Here is a 24,487-nt window from a genome sequence, read left to right as displayed (position 1 = left end):
AGTGTAGCTTCTCATAAACATGCAAGCATGCTATATCACAATTCTAGTCAATAGCTTGTTATTAGGCTCTTGAAGCCATCTCCATTGCATAGCCCTGTAAACATGTATAAAATGCTGTCCTCCCTCTACTGGTGGTGTAATACATGTAGACAGTTTGATGTGCCACACCACACCCATGAAAGGCAGCTTGTAGTTAGAGATGGAGATCACAGGAAGACATCGCTATCCTGAAGGGAGGAGCGAAGTTTCTCCACCTTGGTGAAAGCTTCTTCAGTCATCACGTGATGCGGTCCAAGAGTTGACTTGTATGCTGCCATGGTACAGAAATTTTCAGTCAGAAAAACGGCAAAGATATTGGTCTATGAAGGTCTTGATGGTATCAAATTCAATTTGTTAAATTCATGTAGTAGTTTCTGCACTCAAAACAGACCTTTAAGTCTATTGATACAGACAGTCATCACTAAAGTATTATTTATTTATTTATTATTTATTCATGTTTTCTTTAAAAGCAGGGTTGTCCCGTTCAGAGCCTCAATGGCCTGCTTTGCAAGGGAGCCCTGCATCACATACAAAGGTTACAAAATCAACGAATTACAAATAATATCGGGTAACATATATACAAAATAGAAAACAAAACAAAACAAAACAAATGAAAACATAATACGACATAATACAAGTGGTGGTCATATGAAATGATAACTAAATCAAAAGATAGACTGGTGAAGCCGGAGACGTTTCTTGAAAACTGGTAATGAAGGGGATAATTGAATGGAAATTGGAAGTGAGTTGAACATTTTACAAGCGGAGTATGAGAAGGAACGTTTCTTATTGTCTGTTTTTGGCTTAGGTAAATATAACTGATTCGTTAGGACATGTCTAGTAGGATATATAACGTTACGTCGGGATATAAGCTTACAAAGATAAGATGGGGTTGCGTCATTAACTATTTTATAGGCCAATATACAATACTGATATTCTAATCTCTTTTCAATGGATTGCAATTTAAGTGTATCTACTAGTAAGCTAACTGTTGATGTTTTATAGTCTGCATTTAATACCATACGAGAATATTTATTTTGACATATTTGAAGTCTATGAATGTTCTTCTTAGTTAAAGATCCCCATACTGTGCAACAATAATCAATATGAGGGAGAATCAAAGAATAATATAATTGAATTAACATATCTTTTGTTAAGCAATGCTTGATTCTACGTATACACATTGTAGCATATGAAACTTTTCTTATAAATTCATTCACCTGAGGAGACCAGTCGAGGTTTTGGTCAACCGTCACACCGAGGTATTTAAACTTCGTAACATTCTCAAGTCTTCTCTCGTTCATGGTAATTTCTAACTCAGAGAAACTCTTTTTCTTTCGGGATTTAAATAACATTACTTTTGTTTTGTTTGTATTAACCACCATTCTATTTTCCATAAGCCATTTACTTAACACATGTATATCTGTTTGAAGCTGTTTTTGCACTGACTTCACGCCAAACCCTGAGGAAAAGGCGGCAGTATCATCTGCATAAAGGGATATATTTGTTTGGGGGTGAAGAGGAAGGTAAGCTATATCATTGATATACATACAAAATAGTAGGGGACCTAAAATGGATCCCTGCGGAACCCCCGCATAGACTGGAAGAAAATCACTCGTCACTCCCCTAAATGTTACACATTGTTGTCTACCTGTTATATAAGATTCAAACCATGCCAACTCCACCTCTTTAATACACAAAAAAGCGTTTTCATCAAAAGTTCTAAATGATCGAAAACAAAAAATTTTAGGAGTTAATCTTGGAGATATAGCCTTTAACAACACATACACCAACGAATGGTCACTGATGCCTATTGACTGAACACCACATTGCAATTCTCCAAAGGAATTTGAAACACAAATTAGATCAATTAAGGTGGTGCTATTCGGGGTTACTCGGGTTGGTTCTTGAACTAGTTGTTGCAATCCCATACAATCCCATACAATTACATAATGCCAATCAATACTTTTGCAGTTGCCTTCAAGGAAACACAGCCTAACATTTTAAAATTGGGTAACTATATCTATTTGTAAAGATTAAGAAAGAAATGTCCTAAACATTCATTTTCTTAATAAAATGTAGTTTACCCAGTGCGTGATCTTCAGGAAATACATACTCTTTGCTGCCTATAATTATTTACCATGTTCAATGGCTTGTAGGAATCAATTTGAACTACATAACCTATCCTTCAGATTATCTCCAGAGAGTTAAATTTGATCAGCAATTCATCACAAAAACTATAACAGGGCCTGTATATACATTTTGATCGATTTATCAATTAATAAATCGATCAATAGATCAATCAATCAAGTGATGTAGAAGGTAGATATATATTGATGCATTGTATTTTGAAAGGGTTAAGATTGATTTTATGTAATGTGTATTATCCTGTTAGAGGAAATGAAAAAGAGCAAGTACAAATGATAACAAAGTAAGAGGGACAATTGAGGGAAATGAATAGAGAGGGTGTATTTGTTATAATGGGAGGGGATTTTAACATGATCCGTAATGAAGAGTGTGATTATGTTGGTAGAAATAAGTCAATTTGTCAGAGTAGGTTTAACTTGGAAATGGATAATTTTATGGAAGTATGGAATTTAATAGATATTTGGAGGAAGAGAAATCCAGCAAAAAAGCAATTTACATATAGACAGAAAGTACCATTTATGCAAGTCGATTTGATTATTGGATAATTTCAGAAGATTTAGTAGACTTTGTGGTTAAATGTGAAATCATGTCTTCAATTGCCCCGAACCATTCCGCAATAGGGTCGGGGTTTTTGGATATCCGGGAAAACCAAATAGGTAAGAAATAGAAGTTCTTATTGGAAATTTAATAACAGTTTATGTAATGATATGGTTTATGTTCAGCAAATGAAGGAAGAAATTTTGAAATTAAAGAGAGATTTACAGGAAGAGATTCAGGATAAAAGAGTACTCTGGGATTTTTTGAAATGGAAAATTCGTCAGTTTACACAAACGTATTCTAAGAAAATGTCTAAAAATAGAAAGGAAAGTAGAGAAAAATTGGAAAGAGAGATAGCAGATTTGGAGAATAGTTTGATATCTCGGCCAAATCAAGAAGTATATAAGAGACTCGAAGAAAAAAGAAGGGAGTTAAAGGTCAGTTATGATTATGATAAGGAAGGAGTCAAGATTCGCTCCCGCGCCTCTTGGTATGAAGGAGGAGAAAGAGATGTGAGATATTTTATGCAATTAATGGAGTCAAATAAAAGAAAAACTAATATACCAAAATTGATTAATGAAAAGGGTGATATTATTTATAATGAAACTGGTATAACTAATGAAATTAAGGACTTTTATAGTAGATTGTATGCTAAATCAGAAGTAATTTTGAATTTAGATAATTTGTTTTTTCTAAGGACTTCCCCAGGTTATCTGAGGAGTCCAAGGATTATTGTTAAGGATTAATAGTAGAAAGGGAGTGTATACAGGTTTTGGAAAAAATGAAATTGAATAAATCACCAGGGAATGATGGTTTGACAGTTGAATTTTATAGAATATTTTGGCCGGTTATTGGACAATATTAGTAGTAGATGCTTTAAACGAAGCGTATCATAATGGGGAATTATCGGCTTCCCAAAGACAAGCAATGATTATTTTAATTGCAAAAGAAGGTAAAGATGTTTTGCAGATTAAGAACTATAAACCTATTTCTTTACTAAATGTGGATTATAAAATTCTTTCTAAAGTTGTGAGAATTACAGAGGTTTTAGAGGAAATTGTAATGGAAGATCAATTGGGGTTTTGGAAAGGTAGATATATAGGTGAAGCGATACGTATTATTGATGAAATGATTCTCCATACTTCCCACTTTAAATTACCAGATTATTTGGTTGCAATTGATTTCGAAAAAGCTTTTGATTCCGTTGCTCACAGTTTTTTACAACAGGCCCTGTTACACTTTGGTTTTGGACCTGTATGTAGAAAATGGATTTCTACTCTTTATTACAATGCTCTTAGTTGTGTTTTTAACGGGGGTAAATCGACAGGGTATTTTAAAGTTGAAAAGGGGGTTCGACAAGGGGAACCACTGTCACCCTATCTGTTTATTTTATGTATAGAAGTGTTAGCGCACTCGATAAGAAAAGATAATGAGATTTCAGGGTTATGTTTTGGAGGGAATGAAGTTAGACAAGTGCTTTATGCGGATGATATCACATTTTTAGTACAAGATTTTGAGTCAATTAGGAGGATTGAATTCATTTTTGATTGTTTTCAACAGGTCTCTGGACTTAAACCTAATAAAGATAAGATGAAAGTGTTAGAATTGGGAAGTAGTAAAGATAGTGTTTATGATTTTTCCTTTGGACAAAAACCTGAGGGAGTTAAAGATTTTAGGGGTATATTTCACTTTGGATCCAGAGGTGAAAGAAAAATTGAATTATAAAGAAATACTTTGTAAAATAAAGAAATTATTGATATGGTGGAAGCAACGAGATTTGACATTAGTTGGTAAAATTCAGTTATTGACGACATTTATTTATTCTAAGTTGATATATGTGGGGTCTCTTACCCCTTTGCCAGAATGGGTATATAATGAAGTGGAATCGGTTGTTTGGGAATTGATTTGGCAAGGGAAACCCAAAATTAGAAAAACTGTGTTGGTATTAGATTATGAACAAGGGGGATTAAACTGATGCATTTTCCATCATTGATAAACGCTCAAAGAGTAATGTGGGTTAAAAGGTTATTTAATGGTAAACAAGAAATGAAATGGAAACAATATTTTCAGTTTGCTACTAAACATATTGGAGGTAAATTCATATTTTGCTGTAATTACTTTATTTATCTTTTGAATTTGTCTATTCCGGAATTTTACAGGGATCTGTTGAAAACATGGGTGAAAACAAGGGAATTTAGGGGTAATTATAATCAAATAAGGAATGAAGTATTTTTTAATAGTAAAATGATTCGTATTGAAGGAAAATGCAGTTTTGATGAAAATTTGTTTTTGAAAAAATGTTTTAGATTGGAATATATAATGGATAGGAAAGGAAAATTATTTTCTGTGGAATATTTTTATGATAAAGGATTTAATTATTTAGATATTTTGAGTATTCAGAAGATATATGAAGCACTTCCAATTGGTTGGAAAAGGGATATAGAGAACACAGAGGTAGAGAAGGATATAAGTGTTGATGAAATGATTTTTATAAGATATGGGAAGAAAATTCCTTTGGAAAAGATTACCTCCAAAGATATCTATGTTGAATTAGTGAAGAAAATAAGTGATGATTCTTTGGTGATAGAAAAAAAATGAGAAATTTATATTTTTGTGATTTTTCTAATAAAGATATAAAATGTATTTTTAGCAGGATAAGAAGTAACACTTTGAGTTCTGTTTTGAGGGATTTTCAATTTAGATTATTGCATGGAGTAGTGTACACAAATCATCATTTATTTCAGTTTAAGTTTGTAAACGATAATTTATGTTCCTTTTGTCATAAAGAGGAAGAGACGTATAAACATCTTTTATACATGTGAATTTGCTAGGAATGTTTGGGGAAAATGTACTTTTTTTGATTATGTTGATTTGCAACAGTTGAGTTGGGAAGAGATTTTTGTTGGTATAGAGCTACCAGACAAAGGAAAAGCTCAGATAGTTAACCATGTTATAATTTTGGTGAAGAAATTGCTTTTTTTAGGAAGGAAAAATAAGACATCCCCAACGGAACATTTCATTGAAAGGTCTATAGAGCAGACTAAGTTAGAAGAAGAAAAGTTAGCAATTATACGTAACACGTTGTCAATACATTTGCAAAAGTGGGAAAACTGGAAAAAGAATTGAGAATTTGTTTTGCTCTTATTTTTAATAGAGTAGGGTCTGCAGCACATCCACCAGGAAGTGCCTTTCCACGCACTCGTTATATTGAAATATGTGTTATAACGTATGTCAGAACACACAGGTTTCAGTTGCCTTTGATGTTTTGTTGTGGGGGGGGGGGGGAGGGGTTTGGAAGGGGAGGGGGAATGGGGTAGGGTAGTAAGAGGGAGAATGGACGGGGGTATAGGGTGGTCGGGGGGGGGGGTTGGGTGTGTTTTTTGTTTTTTAACAATAAATTTCAATCAATGGATATTGATATTTTAAGTTGGATTGAATGAATGTTGAAAAGAAATTATTTTGGGGTTAGTGATTTAGTTGATAAAATTTGTACTGTAATGAAGGAATAAAATCAAAAAGAGAATGAGGGATTAGTAGTGTAAAAATAGAAAAGATATGTATGTTTTTATTCTGGTTATCACAATAATCAAAGTACAATTTGAGCCATCTATTCAGAGGAGGCATATAGGAGATGCAGTCACATTCATCTTGTTTTGGTTAATCAATTGTAAAGAATTTCAAAACTGAGTTGTATACTGCACTGCATAGTATGCCTTTGCTCATGAAGATATTGACAAATACTGTGATAAGCTGTTTGCTGGGAACATTGTAAACATTCAATTTATAGGACTAACTTGTCCAGCCCACCAAGGTTAAGGTATTAAGATTAAGGAATCATTGTGATATCTGTCCATTATGCCATCAAAAAAAAAAGTAAAATACTTTGACCAAAATTTAGTAGGTACCGGTATATTACAAAGTGTGGGTAAAGAAAATGAAACCCAGATTAATTTTCAAATCTCTAAAATTAGTCATTGGAATAACTTTTGAACACTAGTCTTAATTTAAGCCTTTTGTTGGCAACATTTGCTGAAGTCTGATTGAGCTCAAATCTTTTTGGTGTGACGATTGCATTAAGTGGAGCAATTTAAACCTAAAAATGCCAGGCTATTTGTAGTCTTGTGTGTGTGTGTGGGGAGGGGGGGGGGGGGGGGGGGCATTATGGCCCCCCTACAAACTTAGCCGTGGATTGCGCGATCACAAATCAGCATGCATGTTGCCTGCGTCATAATCTACAAAATCGTATATTTAATTTCCTTCAATGATTTTATTGTTTTAATTATGCTAATTTATACATGAAATCAGAGTTTTTGCTCTGAATCACTACATAAAGCTCAAAAATGCTATTTTTATGCCTCCGCCAACGAAGTGGCCGGAGGCATTTATCTGGATTTTGTTTTTGTTTGGAAATAGGATATTGTTGTGTTGTGTGTTTATGCAATAAAGACTTTCCAAAGTTTCATGCAAATGTTGTACTTCAGTGTATTTTTGTGTCAATTACTGTAAAACAATACTTTAATTTAAATGGTATTTCACTGTAAATTGGGTAAATTTACCGTAATTTACTGTGGAAAGTGTACAGTATATGGGGTGAATTACTGTAAATTGGGTAAATTTACAGTAATTTACTGTGGAAAGTGTACAGTATATGGGGTAAATTGGGCAGGTTTACAGCAATCTACTGTAGGAAGTGTACAGTATCACTGTAATGTAACCAAAAAATTACAATACATTACTGTAATTTAACCAAAATTTACAGTAGCTACCATTACAAAAGTTTTAAATTTTACAGCAAGATACAGTAAATTGTACAGTATCTCCCTGTAGATATTAGAAATTTACAGTAAGTTACCGTAGGACAAAGTTACAGCAGCTTACTGTAAGATGAAAATTACAGTAAATTACTGTGCAGCAGAGTTGCCAGCAATTTACTGTAAAAACTACAGTAAATTTTTTACAGTGTACCCTGTTATATTTCTAAAGTGTATGACATTAGGTAACCATTCCTGATGCACCTGGGTCGAGAGGGACATGGTAGAGGTCGATTTGTCCATCAAGGACGTTTAATAGGCATGCATGGCACTGTAAATGGAAGGTCTATAAAACCAGTGGCGTATCGATTATAGGGAAAACGGCGCCCGGGGCAAGCGCGAACATTGCGCCCCTAATTTCTGAAAAAGTGTTCAACCCCAACCCCATTCGATATTAGGGACTTAAAAAAAGTCCATATATTATGATGATATGCCTTTTAAAGCACTTAAAAGGGGTCTTTTGAGGGTGATTTAAATGTAATGAATTTTGATAAATTTTGGCGAGCGAGCGCAGCTAGCGAGCCGAACATTTTTGTATTTCCGACAGCTTCAACAAAACATGGAATTCTTGTCATTTTTTGGTTATTAAATCTTACAATTCTAATCAAGAGATAGTGACGGCCTTATAGATAACGATTTATACCAACAAACTGAGGACTTAAAAAATACTCAAAATTAGTACGAGCGAATGAGCCAAAATTTGTATATTTCTGTGTAAGAAACATTGCACTATATCTCATAGTTCATTGTACTTGTAAATCATACAATGCTGGCACACTGTTATATGGTGGCTTGACCTGTATATGAAATAACAGATCATGCGACAATTGAATCCAAAAGCTTACTAAAACTTACAAATCAGTGTGAGCCAGGATTTTCTGAACATGTTCGTATTAGGAAGTGCGGGATTCTCTTCAATATTATGGTTGATGATAATTCAAGTAATTATTAACATTAGGCCTATATGATAATTTGATGGCTGGTCCGGCTGGATTTATGAGTGGTGATATAAACTGAAAAAAAAATCACAAAGCATAAGAGTTAGTGCAAGCGAGCGCAGCGAGTGAGCTCCTTTTATTTTTCACTTTACAGGTTGGCAAATAGTTATATCGTATAATTCTCAATAATGATATGGTGGCTAATTGATAAAAGGCATATGTAAGTTGGAGAGAGGCATATATAAGTTGTAGAGAGTCAAAATTCTTGTATTATTGCAAAGGAAACGCTGGAGTTTTCTTCAATATACATGTACATGTTGGTTGTGAATCACGTTTTCCTAGATACGCCACTGCTAAAACTGCGCCCTTATTATAGACCTTTTTTGTGATCACCGCTAGACAACTACATAGGCCTGTGTACCTTAAATTTGGCAGAACTGCAGAAAAAAAGTGGAATAATTAAGCACCCTAAGTCGTCAAACATGAAACTTGTACGTTAAATTTCTTATTATTATACATGATTGTGTCGCCCCCTTGTGTCCAAAAATGGGTGTTCAGCTATCACTGCAAAAAGTCCGGTGTTAAATAGTGAACACCGAGCTGGTGTTAAATTGTCGGTGCTCATTTATGGTGTTAGATTAACACCTCCGGGTGTCATTTCCAAATTTTAAACTGTTTTTTGAAGACTTTCTTAGTAACTGCACTTCTTGTTGATTTTTTATTTAAACAAGACGATCGAGAATTTTACATTAAAATACTATAGATTTTTGAAAAAATGTGAAAATAAATTTACACTAAAGTAACACCAGCTGGTGTGGTCTCTTATTGAAGCTGGACGGGTGTTAAACCATTGATATTAACACCAACAAATATCAAATCAACACCATGTGGTGTCATTTTTGAATTAACACCAGTACAGTGTCAAATTAACACCACGAAGTGTCAGGTGAACACTTTCAACACCATCACAGTGCATTTTTAACACCTGTGGGTGTGGTCCTTTATTGAAGTTTGATCGGTGTTAGATTTAACACCCGTGGTGCTAAATCTAACACCGATGTTTTTACAGTGTATAAACATTGTGTATACTGATTTGTTGTTGTTCTTGTTGTTTTTAATCAGGAAATGTCTGTGATGACTGCATGATTTTGGAAGTAGTATATGGAATTGCTAATGAAGTAAATTGAAAAACTCTTCCGGGCGAGGGTTAATTGTTTTTGTTTTGTTTGTTTGTTTTTCCCTTTTTGGGGCCCCCAAGGAGTGGCGCCCGGGACACGTGCCCCCCCCCCCCCCCCTAGATACGCCACTGTATAAAACCCCCATGATGACGGTGATAAAAGTACCTTGGCGAGGAATTATTGTTCGATTATGCCGGAAGTTAGAGTCTATACTCGAGTAAAACGCATTTAATGATTTTTTTCTTATCATGTTATCTCTGTGCCTTGAAGTAATAGAAATAGGTCCACCCTTTTCATTCTTGATAAAAAAGATAATACATTATTTCATCATCGTCAAGTGATCCAAAGATAATAAAGTTAATGTCATATACACGATTCTCTTATGACATGCGATACTATACTTGATGAATATTATATCTATATATTTAAGAAGAAATAGAAATACATTTTGCTTGAAATGTCTTGTTCCTTATATATCTATAGGCCTAATGTAGGTAGCATCATCAGTTCTCGTTAACCTTATAACCGAATCTATATTGTTAACTTTTTACTCATTAACTATTTTCTATAGATATAATTCATATATTGTTATACCCATGACATCTAAAACAAACAAACAAACAAACAAACAAGCGTGCAAATATCCCCAGTCCTTATGATATCAGTAAACTGCATGGTATAAACTTAAGGAAAATTCAATTCCTGATATCAAGAATCTTTGATCTTTAGCTGTATAACTAATAGAAAAAAAAACAAACGAAATGGTGAAAATATGCGCTGGTTTGCCCCTACTCAATTGAGACCGCGGATTATATGAGGAAAATTTCGAACCGTATAAAGTTCAGTCGAGAAGAAAGAGTATATCATTTAAAAAGTACAAGAATGAAAATATGGGTAAAATCGTTTTATCTTGCTATATCTTATGTGTTTTTCATTGAATAATATGAAAATGAAATTCAAATGATATTCAAATGACATGATTTGATGAAGTATGCACTTTATTGAAACTAATTAACTGAACTCTCTTCAGGATGGACAAAATCATGGAGGGAAAAAAATAATGCAGATTGGATATGATCCAAGAGGGCGCTCTCCAAATAAATCAGAAAGCTGCACGGTTACAGTATTCGGAACAACCGATCGGCTGACCGAAGTGACGAGGTTATAATGACAGACAACTTCTTATAAAGCAGAGAGTTTGCTCCAGACTACAAAAGCAGAGACTCCAACTCTCCCGTTTTCGACGGGAGGTCTCCCGCCGAAAACCCATTTTTGCAAAATCTCCCGTTCTCCCGTTTGAGATTTAATTTCTCCCGCCCTGGCTCAATGTCTCCCGTTGGAAAGGATTTCTTACGTATTGCTATGTTGCAAAAATAAGCCTTAGATAGCACCAGAGAGCATCTATAACCCAAGGAACTTCGCGCTTCGCACACATAAACTTGGAGTCTCCCGTTTGCTAGGGGTTTCAGGCGGGAGAATCTCCAGCAGCAGAAGGTGCTTGGGGTTGGAGTCTCTGCAAAAGAGATAATGAAAATTGCCTATTTTGCACTCGTTTTCGCAATTCTTTCTTCCTTGTACTCGTATGGTTTATCATGTTATTTTAATCTCATGATTTTGATTTATTATTATTATTTTTTTTTTTTTGGTAGGGTCCATGGTTTGATGATTATAGCCTATATACCTTGACTTTCTCTGCATTTTCAATAAAAAGCTGTAGCGCGCTCGATCAAAGATCATTACATTTCCCATAAAACAAACATTGAAGTATAAAATACAAACTCAACAGAGAATGAAAATTAGCTTCAATGACTGGAGTGTCGTGTTCGAACCGACTTCCACTCCAAGAATGACTTGTATGGTTGCCTCACTTTCTTTCTTTCTTTCTTTTTAAATTTAATTATTATCATTATCATTTTTTCTTTTTAGTGTATAACAAATATAAAATCCATTCATTGTTGTGCTTCTACGATCTGTATCCTGAGCCTCCTGAGGCTCCAGATTTTGTGTTTGTGTACAGCCTATGGCCTAAAGCTCCACACATAGTTTTCTACAAAAAATAAATGTCATCTTCTTTTATCAGAGTACGACGGGTCCTCTGTGTTGTACATGTGCCTACACTTTCCTGTTTATAACCAGGTGACAAGCGACAATTCATTTGTATATTTATTTTTGTTTATTTATCCATTCATTTATTTGATAGATTTTGACATTAGACTTTGCTTTTCAGTATGTCTCCTCCATTTCCAACAATTTTAGTTAGGCCCCCTAATTCAGTATAATCATAAAGCCCACATACTGTAGGCCCTTTTTTTTGGGGGGGGGGGGTCAATTCACAGTATTTTCTGTTACAACACTGTACGATTTTGTATTACTATGTGTATGTAAATGTTGTGTTTTTAGTGGAAATGAAATGAAATGGATTGAAATGAAAATTAATGAAACAAGACTATCTTTTATTTAGGCTTCGATTTTGGCCACTTTGTTCTGCATTGCATAAATCAATCAATTCATTCACTTAGGATAATTTGCCACTTGATTTTGTTTCACAATAACTTGAATTTTATTCATGTAAATATTGTGATTTTGTTTGATTTCCCAATAAAAACACAAATTAAAAAAAACAAATCTTAGCAATCACGCGTTGCATACTTTTCAAGTCGTAAAATTGCGTTTATCGATGGGCATTTGTGTATCAAAACTGTGGATTTTTTGTGATAACAAAATATTTTCGTCAGATAGGGCCTATGGCTGAAGTTTTGGCAAAAAAATACACTCTGAAAATCAAGATGAGAGTAAACATTGGAGCAAACGTAATGCAAAAATGTTGCTCCTCGACTCTTGAAAACGTATAAAACGCGCCTCAAAGCTTATTGAGGTTTCAGTCGTTGAGGATGCTGAGCCATTCCGATATATTCATCTCAGTTCGTACGCATGCGCCGTACTAATACATAAGATCGGCAATGGAGGATAGTCTGCAATCACTCATTGCTAAAGTAGACAATATTTGTCTTGTCTTGCCTGAGACGCATCATGGCTCCTGGGGTGACATACAGGACGATAAGCAAAGGAAGCATGTTTATGCGGGGGAGGTTCTTGATTTTGGATTAAAAGTGACATTTCCAGAAACAAATGGAGAACCAACAGGTGCAAATGATATGCCAGAAACATGGAAGTCACTTTGCTACGCAGCAAGTGCTGGGTACAGCTCGCCCCTCAACTCCGGCGCTGATGTCGATGCGGCCTCGCTGAGGATGATGTACGCGCTTCGGTCCATGAGTGTTGAAGCAGCGGGTTCAGCAAATCCCTCTAAAGGCGGGGAGAGACGATTTTCTGACGGTCATTCTGTGCAAAGTGACAAACTTGCATGTTCTCCATTCGCTTCTGTAGCTATGCAAGATGCTGATAGCTCCTCAAAGTCGAGAACGGTCTCCAAAAAGGTGAGAATCCAACACCGTCTTGGACAGGAAGAGATAACCAAACAAACTAGAGTTCAGCCCACGGCACTGACAATTACTACTGTATGTTATGTTAATGCCTGCATGCGGGCAATGATAGATATGATCTGCGCAAAGTGTTTTAATGTGCCTTTCACTTCAACAGACACCTATAAACAGTAACAAGTCAGTGATTTGTTCCCCCCCCCCCCCCCCCGAAATACCCAAGACACTGCTTTTCGATATACTCATCACTTTAGAGTTAGACCTTATCTTTGTGTCGCAATTCAGCACTCCAGAATGTTGGTCTACTGTATACGCTATATATTTCGCGGGGGTTTTATTTTCACGAATTTCGCGAGTCGGGAGCTATTCGCGAAATTAACAACACGCGAAAATATTACCTTCCAAAATGAATCCCTTGCCTTGATGATACGAACATTTCAGTACTAGTATACCATGTCATGGCTTACCGAACAGACCATGCTGGCTAAGCTTGTTTACGTACATATAGCACGTCCACGTCTACTTACGAATACTGTAGAGAGCCAATCCATTATCGCAAGGGGACCACTCGTCAGAAATCTAGCGCGATGGACTTAACCACTTCAAAAATGTTGAATTCTAACTTACTAGTTCGCAGAGTTTGGTAAAGTATCTTTCATGCAGTGTATGACTAGTGTCATTCTTATTTGCTAGTAAGTTGAAAATTCACACTTTCTTTGCCACTTCATATTTTCTCTGGTCCCCCAATCGCGAATTTAACCACTCGCAAAGATGTGTGACAGCGGCAATTCGCGAAAATTTATGTACGCGAAAATTATAGCGTATACAGTATTTCCTGGCCCAAGTGGTAGTCTAACGTACTTAGAATGAATAATGTCTAAGAGATAGGCCTATGTAATAATAAAATTTTACTATGCAATGTGTGGATGTGAAATTTAGCATGAATCTTCCAAAGCATCACAACTTACAAGTACCAATGTACAAATGTAGAAAACTGTCTTTTGAAATACAAAAGGACATGTGGACATTTGTTTAAAGACTTTGGAGGGAATAGACCCTATATTTGTCATGGCAAAGGGCTTAACTGCAGAATTATACCCCGTCAGTCACTTTCTGAATGTGTGAGTGTTTGTGCATTGGTTTGTAGTATGCTAACAAGGGTAGGGTAGTGAAGAGTGGTAATTAGGTATGATAATTGGTATTGTGACCTGCACAAATGTGTGCAATGATGTGATGGGGTATTCTGCATTTGTTCCTGGAAAAGTCTGCAATTTGCTGTTGAAAATAAGCAATTTTCTGTTACAAAAATTATTCTGCATCATGTAAAAAGATGATTATGAAGAAACCTATGCAGCTATGGTAAAGTGTAACAAAACGGGTGTATAATTGGAGACTTCTGTCCTGTCAAGATGAACCAGAAATCTCTTTAGAAGTAAAAGTGTAGCCAATATGAAGTTGATTCTATGTAAAGTAAGTCCCTCGTAGGCAACTTATAAATTGTACTGGTGTACACTGCTGTATTTTATTTTTTCTTTCAGGAGACTGAACCTGTTTGTTTTTTGAATGGGCGGAACCTGGTCCTGCCAATGAGCGTATCCCTGGGAGACCTACCAGATGTGGGTGGAGCCTTCAACCACATAGCAACCATCAGCGTGGACATCACCAAACCCAGGCACATCTTGGACAAGGATGAAAGTGACCGTCTGGACATGCTTCTGAGATGTCCACTCGAAGAGGTCATTCAATCAGAGGAGAAACATCACATCATCCACAATGGTCAGTCTTGTGCATACAGTCTCTTCATTTTCATGGTCTATAGGGCCCATTGCAAAATGGTTTATGTCAAGAAGAATGCTGTTTTGAGTTAAAATAGGAAAATTAATCTAAAAAGGAATGGTGCACTGATGATTTAATTGTAAAGACAAATGATTTGAATATTAGATATGTACTTTTAAAAATCAATAGCAAATGCATTCTTTCTACTCCTTATTATTTTTAGTAGATGCTGATATCACATGATTGAAAGGTTGTTTCTGTGATGATCCTTGTTTATTTTGTTTGAGGATGTTGCTGATTTTCCGTTTTATTGAAAAAAAAAAAATCTGTCGATCTACTTTGAAACGTGTGTTGGTACCTTATTCTTGCACATATCCAAGATTCTGCTGACAATGATTTTTTTTTTTTTGTGGCTAGAAGTATTAAGGGGGACCATACCACCAGGCAAAGAAAGGCTTTTATTTATGAACTCAATTTTTGCTCTGAAGACTCATGCCAAAGGGCACTGCTATGAGATATCTGTGAATAAAAACCAAACTGGTTATGAGATATCAAGTGTGTACATTCAGTAATGTGTGACTTTCATCTGTGTGTATGTTCAGTGTTTATACAAGTATTGATAGCATCTAAAGCATCCGCAGCATGCATATAGAGTAGGCATACAGTAGGTATAGACTAACTACAACGAGTACATTTTGTTATCATGCATGCACCATAATGGCTGCGACTGGGTGTATGCAAGGCCGGCAATATATCAATAATATATATCGGTCTACATTACATTGATTGCATCAACCATGATCAGTTTAATAGAGAGAGTCAATCAAACAAAAGATTGCACAAATTTTGCCCATTCATGGAGTCAGTAGGAATTTTTTAAATAAAGATAGTTGTGATATACATGGATGTGTATGAGTTTTTAATATTTTAAAGCTTTTCTATGCCCGAAGATGTTAAGTACTTGATATTGATAGTATTGATATTTTCAGGAGGTATGTTACAAGATTGCTGTTGCTACAAGGAATGAACAATGACATTTAACAAACTTTTCTTATTTGCTTATTTTCAGTTTCAGCAGATTTCCCTGTGCTTCCACCACCTCAGGTTACTTGTCAACATTTCAGTGTATCTGGAAAACATTACCTAGTAACAAAAGGTGAGAATTGTTGTTTTAAGTGCCATATGCCGTGGAATAAAATGTGCATGTGGCTGTCCAAGCTATTGTATTGACCTTTAAAGTCTAGTTACAATTATCCAGGAAAATTGACCAAGAATGCTGTTTTTATTGATTTGTCATTCAGATGCAATTAAAATGACTGATACTTGCATTGATGGTATGGAAAGGTTAAGGCATTATAAATTTATATGAATGATTAAGCAATCAGATGATTGAATATTATCATGTCAGACCAGTATTTAGGTACTATAGATAACTTTTAGGGAACAGGACATATGCAGTGTTTTGTATGAAAGCTCATTCTTCTACCAAAAATTCTTTTTGTATGTCAAATGGAAATTCATGCTATTACTAATATTGTGTATTCAGCAAGTTATTGTCAGGGTGCCACAGACTCGTAAACCTGAATCTTCACTAAGTCACTGAAATTGTATTTGATTGTTAAGACTATGCATATATAAAATGTCATGCCAAAACTTTGTTGAGTGCAATTCTCAAGGAAAGTCTGCTCTGTTACAACCCCACCAGTGTGCAATACTTACCCAGAAGAGCTGCTGATTTGCAACATCCAAGTGTTTGTCAACAAAAATAGCAACCTTGAGGCAACATGCCCATCATCAGTATTATCAAGGTAAGTAAGCTTTCCACTTGGTCATGAGATGATTCAGTAAACCTCCCTTTGATATGAAACGATATGAAAATGATATGACTACCTATGTTTGATTTGTGGATGCAGCATACTGTAAAGCAAGAACGACTTGCAGCATAAAACTTTCGCGAATTTGAGTCGTCGGCCTTTTTCGCAGCATGAAATTTTGCAAATTGCCAGTGGCATTCAATGCATATACCGGGTAATGTAAACAAGAACTTTTGCACTTATGTTGATTTTGCGAAATGAAATTTGTGAAATTAAAATGCATGTGAACATTTCTCGTTTTACAGAACAGAAACTTCCAATCAACAAAAATTGTATCCTGCATTTTGAATTCATGAATATCATAGTATTTTAATATAACTTGGAGATATGGAAAATCACATCAATGATAGTCAGCTAAATTCAAAATAATCCTGATATGCACAGCACCTTTCACTTAACTCTTAACGTGCCATGGTCGCCGAACGGCGACCTTAGTGCTGACGTGCCATGGTCGCCGATCGGCGACAAAGAAGAGCGCGAAAAACATTGATTATTTAAGTTCTTATGGTACCATAATGTGTTACACCAAGAAACTGACAATGATATGTACTGGTAGCTGACTAGCATAGCCATCGTTTTCACCAAAAATATGAGTATGCTTACATTGGAAAATTTTGAGTAAATACGTGATTTTTCGGCTAGATGTATTTTTTTCGCGTCGGGAAAATCCGCAGCGAGCGCACCCTCTGCGAGATGTGTATAGATCAAAAGTCTCATTGGTAAACCACGCGTGTGTATGCTATTTAATCTGCGTGTATTGCCTATGCGGTTCCAGTTGTATTGTTCCGCTTGGATGCTGTCCGGCGGGAAGCTGCTTTGATTTTGTCCCTCAAAGACGGTAAGCTTGCGTTCGTCGGTCAAGTCTTTCATCCTTTTATTTTGGTGAACTTCACTAATCGTCCCCACGCTAGCATACAAAAGAAGAAGACGCTTTTGTTCTTGTCTTATGCACGTGTGCAGTGAACGGAAAGTAGACCTGTAAACTATGCCGCTTGGTACCACACGTAGTTCGTAGTTTGTTTTGGCGTGATTACTTTCTCCTAGTTCGAAGCGAAATGAAATTCAAAGTAGAAATCTAGTGTTTCGGAATTTCAGACAAAATATAGATCGCAAAAGATGAACATTATTTTGCTTAGTTCAGTTTAAAAATTGTAGGCAGCGTTCGCAAAGAGCGAATAGAGCTGTTGTTTTGAGCGACGACATGCAAATAGTACAAATACTAATCAACACTGGTTTTGACCCAAAACCGATTTTTTTTTTCTCAAACTTACGAAAGTGACTGGAACTGTAATTTTAGCGCAAACTGGCTGTATTGGTTTTACTCCACCGATATGAAAGTACATTATAGAGCCTGATTTTCTATATGTATGTGACGATGTGCACATGAAAATCAGTCAAACTATGTTGTTTTCCATGTACTGGTTTTTGTTTTTGTGCTTGCGTCCACGGTTGCATTTTTTTTTTCTTTGAGGGTTTCTCTTCAATTGGTCTTCATACTGTACCTCTTTCGGCATGCCTTCTCTCTTATTATGTTGCTTCTTCTTTTCTCTATACATTTTGAAGAAAACTAGTTTTCACGCATTGAGCGTATCTCCGTATCCGTAAAATTTGTCATTGTCCTGCCGTATTTTGGAGGATGTTTTGGTTCTTGTAGCTTTCCGGCTATAAATAGCGTGTAAATAACATTGGCTATGGGAACAGTAAATGTCTCTAACTACGTACTCTCGAATTAGCGACCAGAATCGTTGCGAACGTCAAGAATATTTATCTTATTTCTTTTGGCCAAAAACAAAAACAAAATCAAAACAAACAAAAAAGAACCATCGACAGTCGATTGGTGTATTATAGAAATTGTTTACTCAACCACGCAAAATGATCAATAATTATTTATCATTTCATGATAACAAAAATCGAAGCTGTATCGTTTATCGCCAAGCAATGATGCAGACACAATCCCTACAGCACAGTCTCGATAAAGTAGAACAGAATTCGATCAGTAATTCGTAGACAGCCAATATCAAATTCGCAAACGGGTTTTCTTGTTTGATTTTGATTTCAACTGTTTAGGAAGCTCGAAACCTATAATTTGATAGGTTTCCAAATATTCATCGCTCAGTGAGACACAGAATTAAAGTATATTTACGCATTTATGTTATTTGTTGAGCTTTGCTTATCGTTTATCCTACCTCTTATAGAAACGTGTTATTTTCCCCGAGTCGCAGGTGAAGAGGAAAATGTTCAAACTCAAGCAAATCCATCAAAGTTATTATTACGTAGGACTTTAGATAAGAGAGAGAGGGAGAGAGAGAGAGAGAGAGAGGATGCAAAGTAACATCAAACTATTTGTTAGCATGCAGATTTTGAAAACTTCAAACTCAGATCCCGCTGTTCAGTCCTTGGAGTAAAACAGTGTTGGAGATCACACAAAAAAAGAAAGAAAGAAATGTCGGATGATGCTGCTTCATGAAAACTGTGTCACAACGCAATGAAGGTACGAATTCAAGTACGGAACTAACATCCATCGGCTATTATAAACCAATGAAGGAACTTCAACAGTAGAGTGATCGATGTTATGATTTCCATGAACGTTCAAAATAATTCTGATGGTTACAAATCGCTCGGTATGAAACCTATATTGGCAGGCGCTATAGAGAATTCTGACGCCATGTGAAAGTATGGAATGTGCCGTTGAATAATGTCATATTCAGATAATCAAATGTTTCACGGCGAATGAGACTAAAGACAATCAAAGACAGCAAACATTGAAAAAGCATACCAGCAATGTAAAACGTGATTTTATACTTGTCGGCACCTACAGTTTTGTCTTCTTGTCACCAATTTTGCTATGCAGATCAGGCCTACTGTCAGGGGGCTTTTGATTCTTTTTAAGTGTTATTTGTACCGTAATGATTTTGTTGAATGTAATTGCATTGTTCGCTCCTTCATCATGATATGTGTAAAGCTGCCTTTCCTTTCACTGTTTATCTGTGTCATGTTTTAGTGTCTTGTCTCAATTCGTTGTTATTTTCGCTGTTCTGATCGGGCTTTTGGAAATTTCAAATCTGACTGAATTCATTCGTTTGCAAGATTCAATTACTTCACAACTCTGGCCGCATAGTTCACAAGTACAGCGCTATTGAACTTTACTATTTCAAAGTGAGATGATCGTTTCGAGAATGAGAGGGCTCCTCCCAACGTAGCGCTATTTTACCGAATCATGAAATGAATGGTGAGCTTTTCAGTTGCACGCACATGGCTTCAAACACCAGCGCTGGGCTTACAAGCACGTGGTGTGCTGCTCCGAGCGACTGACCTCGTGGTGCTGAGATTGAACTGGTTTTCTAGCCAAACCCACTTTACTTTGATTTCTCTGGATTGGCAATAAACACAAAAGTGGTATACTACCGTGAATTAACTTTGTTATAACATTTTGGTAATGTTGTGATCGGATGGACAGTGGCTGGCAATAGGTTGATCGGATCAACATTCTTGATTGATACAGCGTTAGACAAATAAAAACCGGAAGGCGTGTGCACTTTTATCGGTCAGATCACGGCAGCATCTTCGCTTTCGATCAGGAGTCATGTTCATCCTTCAAGCTGCCCCTAGCAACCGCTAGTGTGTATTGTACTCAATCAGTACTCGGATGATCTCCGCCGTTACCAAGGAATTGCGCGCGCACAAATCCTCGCTGACAAAGGCCTGCCGATTTCAATAGAGTGCGCCCGCCCGTAGTCCGCATAGACAAAAGAAGGATTAGAGGGTGCTTCCTTCTCAAGTGGACAAAAGACACTTTCCAGGGCCCGGGACAATTAGTTTAGTTTCAAATACAGGATCTGGGACTAAAGGACTCAGATTTGGGAATGAATTACTGAGGCAGAAAGAGAAATTGCTAAGACAAAATAAACCGCTTGTATCTTTGGAATCATACAATTCTAGAAGACAATTTTGCTATCATTTGAAACGGGAGATGTAGCTCTAAAACTTTCTCACAGAGTCAAGGGAGCGTTCTATTGAAGAAAAACCACGACTGACTCTTTCTTTTCATACTACACAAAAAATTCCAATAATTTTTTGATGATATTATTCATTTCTGCAATATTTCAAGTTCAGATAGATATTACGGAAAACTGACTACATGGCACGAAAGAACAATCATTTCTTGATATTTGTTGTGTAGAACTCAATTCAAAACAGTCGATAGTTTGAAAGATATGGCAGTTTTAAATTACATTGTCAGTCCAGTTTCGATACATTCTGGCCTTAAGTAAAAACCTCTGGCACGTTAGGGGTTTTGGGCCTGGCACATTAAGAGTTAACTAGTACATGGGATTAAGTTTCTTTTAAGTTTTAAAGCAGAAAGGTAAATGCAACTTGCATGTCTCTAGATGTGATATTGCAGGTCCGACATGTGTCAATTATATTTGTGATGAGAAAAACGATTTCCCCTATTTGTAAAATTGTGTTAAGTCCAAGAACAATTTGCCAGATATTGTAGTTATCTATCATGTTCAAATAGTAATTGAGATGTGGTTATTTCAACAATTGTACAGTTTGTCCCAAAAAAAATTACAAACGGATTTTCGCATTGATAACACCCAACATGATTAAACTGTCCAAATGCTACTTCATGGTCTTAAAATATAACATCTTAGCTCTATTTTGCAGAAAACCCCATTCGGTTTGGTTTTGCAGTTACAGAGAAATGTGAATTATTGTAAAGCATGTCATGAGTCTGATTCTTCCAAGTTTAACACTTGGACCCCGTTTACAGTGCGGGGCTGGGTCGAGCCCAGCCTCAATTGCGGGGCCGAGCCCTGCAATTTTGTCCGTTTACGCTGCCGGGCTCGGCCGCGTTTTTAATTCAAACCTTTCAATATTTTGTCGTAGTGGCACTCTGCTTGTAAACAAACGCAATTTGGTATAGTCTGGTTTTCAGACCCTTTGCCAACTGGATTCCGTGGCGACGAAGTCGCCGTTCGGGCAAAGGCCTTTGCCCAAGGAAAAATCCTTTGCAGGACAAAACCACCTTAAACTATACTAGTTTTCGACGTTGAGGGGGTTAATATCCTGAATAGCGAAATAGTACGGGCAGAGGGTTTGGAAGCCAGACTAAATTTGGCCGCGCATTTGGCCCAGTTTGCGTTTACACTGAGAAAAGGCCGGGCTCGGCCGCGGCTCCGCCGCAGCCGAGACCACCTCCAGAGCGTGGCCAAATGCGCGGCCAATTTTTGCCCCGCATTTGGCCTTTTGCGTGTATACACTGAAATGAAGGCGGGCTCGGCAGCGGCTCGGCCGCGGCTTGGCCGTGGCCGAGCCTCGCACTGTAAACGGGGTCTTGGATGCTCTTGGAACTGCATATCAATGTGCAAACACAATAGACAGAGCTTGGAGGGAAGAGATTCCTGACATGCTCTACAAAATTCCTCATTTCTCTTTGACCACTGAAGCAAATCGAACGGGGTTTTCTGTGGGATGTGGGCAATGAGTTATAGTTTCATACCCTGAAATTGTATTTTGATTGATTCACTATTTTAAAAGTTATTGCAGAGGGTCCCATTGTAATTTTTGGGGGGACATACTGTACGGTTTACCCACCACCTTTCACTTGCCATCATTTCCAGTGGAGATCTGCAAATATTTTTAGCATTGACAGTGATGCATTAAAGATTAAAGGATTGTACTGTTTAATGTATTTATTAAAATCTACCTTGCACCCAACAAACCTATTCATGATCATGTAGAGCATTCTGGAGAAAGAGCATGTAACCAACCTCAAAAGGAATATTTGATTTGGATCTAGACCTGCTAGAGGCAGACAGAGCCCTGTTTCAGCAACTTTTTGATTTCAATTATCTTTTGGAGACAGTTGCATTCCCTTCTATCACCACACTCAGTTGAAGGTGATATTGTAAACGGCATACACATTTCATAGTGAATCTAATTTTATGTGAATAAGTACTTTTTAACAATTTCATGAGTGGTATGAAATTTGTGATTGTGGAGTACAGCAATGAAAGGGAGAAATGTGCATGAATTTTTGTCTGGATCAGAGTAAATATCTTTTTGTGTTATATTCGTGAGGGGGAGCTTCTCTCAAGAGATTCGTGAAATATAAGATGAATACAGTTCACAATGCCTTGTAAAGTAAAGCATTTACCACAATGAGGAGAATGTGAAGAGAATGCATTGTCGATTTCTTCTCATTGCAGTGATGGAGGAGATTGGTCGTCATTTCTCGCCATCGAGCTCATACCAAGCCAGCGAGACCAGCTGTCCACCAGTCTCCACCCCGAAGAACAGCATACGTTTGTCTTCCAGGTCACCTGGGACTGCTCGCTGCCGTCAAACAGACCGGACGAGGTACACTCTCGATGTAGCGCTGGATTATTTGGATTGAAATTTGAGTAGGAATGTCTCGAGGCCTTTCCAAACCCGGTTTTAAGAAGCTTCTTTTCTGCAGCAGCTGCATCTCCCAGGACACAAATAGAAACGGCTATGACGGAAAGAAGCTTAGAGCATGTTACTATTTAACGGGGGTATTTAAATGGTATCTGTATGCTGAGGAATGGCTGTGGCCTCTATTGACAAATGTCATCAATGAACAGGTTTTGGTTTGAACAAGTTTGCTCTTTGTTTAAATGTGAATTTTTCTACAAAGAAAAGGAACATTTTTACAGGATAAGTATTTATTATGCCATATCTTTTGCACTTTGCACAAAGTATTGTTGTCCATCCAAAATTTATCTAGGTAAATGTATAAAGTGTTAATGTTTGAGTTTTCAAACGTGTCCATCCATATTTCATTTCTTCACAAGTGGAGAAATAGGTTTCAAAGTATTGTATTTTAGAGTATTTGGTGTATAAGAGAAATCATGCATGCACATGGTGTGTCCCCTTCTGAGGTGAATGGGTAAATTTCAGTTCTTGATCACAGAACAGAAAATAATCAGATATTCAGTTGATACCAGATTATATGATTTTCATGATTGAATGTTGCATATATGTAATGCATTGTTACTTGATAGATCACAGCATTTTACATTTATAATACATGTAAGCTTTGATATATCCCCTTATTGTTACCTCTATTACTTTGTACAGCCTGTTCAGTTCCCTCTTTTCCTCGTCATCAAATGGCACACCCCTTCAATGGCAGTGGAACAGTCCATCCAAACGCACTACCATCTCCCAACAGTCACCATGGACTTCCCAGCATTCATTGTGCTCGCACAGTGCCAGTCGCCTGTCAGCACAGGTCAAAGGTCAGTTCATGTAAATCTTTATTTTCTAAAATTTGGTGTGAAAGCAGTAGCCTTTTGATGCTGTTAAGTTGTGCAAGTAGTTATTCTGTGAAAGGATGAAGTGTATGTCGTACCTTTTCCATTTAATATTGGTGCACTTATCTGCATTTGGGCAGGGGAGGTACGGGGAGGGGTATTTGGGGAAAGTAACTTTAATGAATTGTACGTGACATCACATTTCAACTTTGAAACAGTAATGTCCAATGTATCTTTAATCTTAGATAAGAGCTTTTGAGATATTGTTTGGACCAAACAGTTTGCTCTCAATTTACTTAACCTTTAGATTCAAAGATTTATGTTTTACTGCATCAGCGCATTTGAATCTTTGGAGTGAAATCATTAGGGTTGAAACAAAGGAATGCTGAAACAGTGACTGCGTTACACCTTGATAATTTGCTCCAGGCACCAAAGAAACTGTAATGTCAAAAAATTGGTGAGCTTT

General features: G+C 36.7%; 1 protein-coding gene across 1 annotated transcript in view; it reads left to right on the top strand.

The window, feature by feature from the left end:
* Positions 1-12,611: 12,611 nt before the first annotated feature.
* The window catches only part of LOC139742680 (trafficking protein particle complex subunit 14-like), a 28,680-nt gene continuing 16,804 nt past the window's right edge, over positions 12,612-24,487 (top strand). Inside the window, exons 1-6 of the mRNA XM_071653209.1 lie at positions 12,612-13,088; positions 14,633-14,867; positions 15,937-16,023; positions 16,573-16,675; positions 22,954-23,104; positions 23,846-24,006. Coding sequence (XP_071509310.1) covers positions 12,612-13,088; positions 14,633-14,867; positions 15,937-16,023; positions 16,573-16,675; positions 22,954-23,104; positions 23,846-24,006 — 1,214 coding nt within the window. The remainder of the gene's footprint in view (positions 13,089-14,632; positions 14,868-15,936; positions 16,024-16,572; positions 16,676-22,953; positions 23,105-23,845; positions 24,007-24,487) is intronic.

The sequence above is a fragment of the Diadema antillarum genome, unplaced genomic scaffold (genome assembly GCF_040938485.1).
Source record: "Diadema antillarum isolate AM-2024a unplaced genomic scaffold, OU_Dant_1.0 seq00001013_RagTag, whole genome shotgun sequence".
NCBI classification, from domain to species: Eukaryota; Metazoa; Echinodermata; class Echinoidea; order Diadematoida; family Diadematidae; genus Diadema; species Diadema antillarum.
The sequence above is the reverse complement of the archived record's forward strand: the minus strand, read 5'-3'. Positions and strand labels throughout refer to the sequence as shown.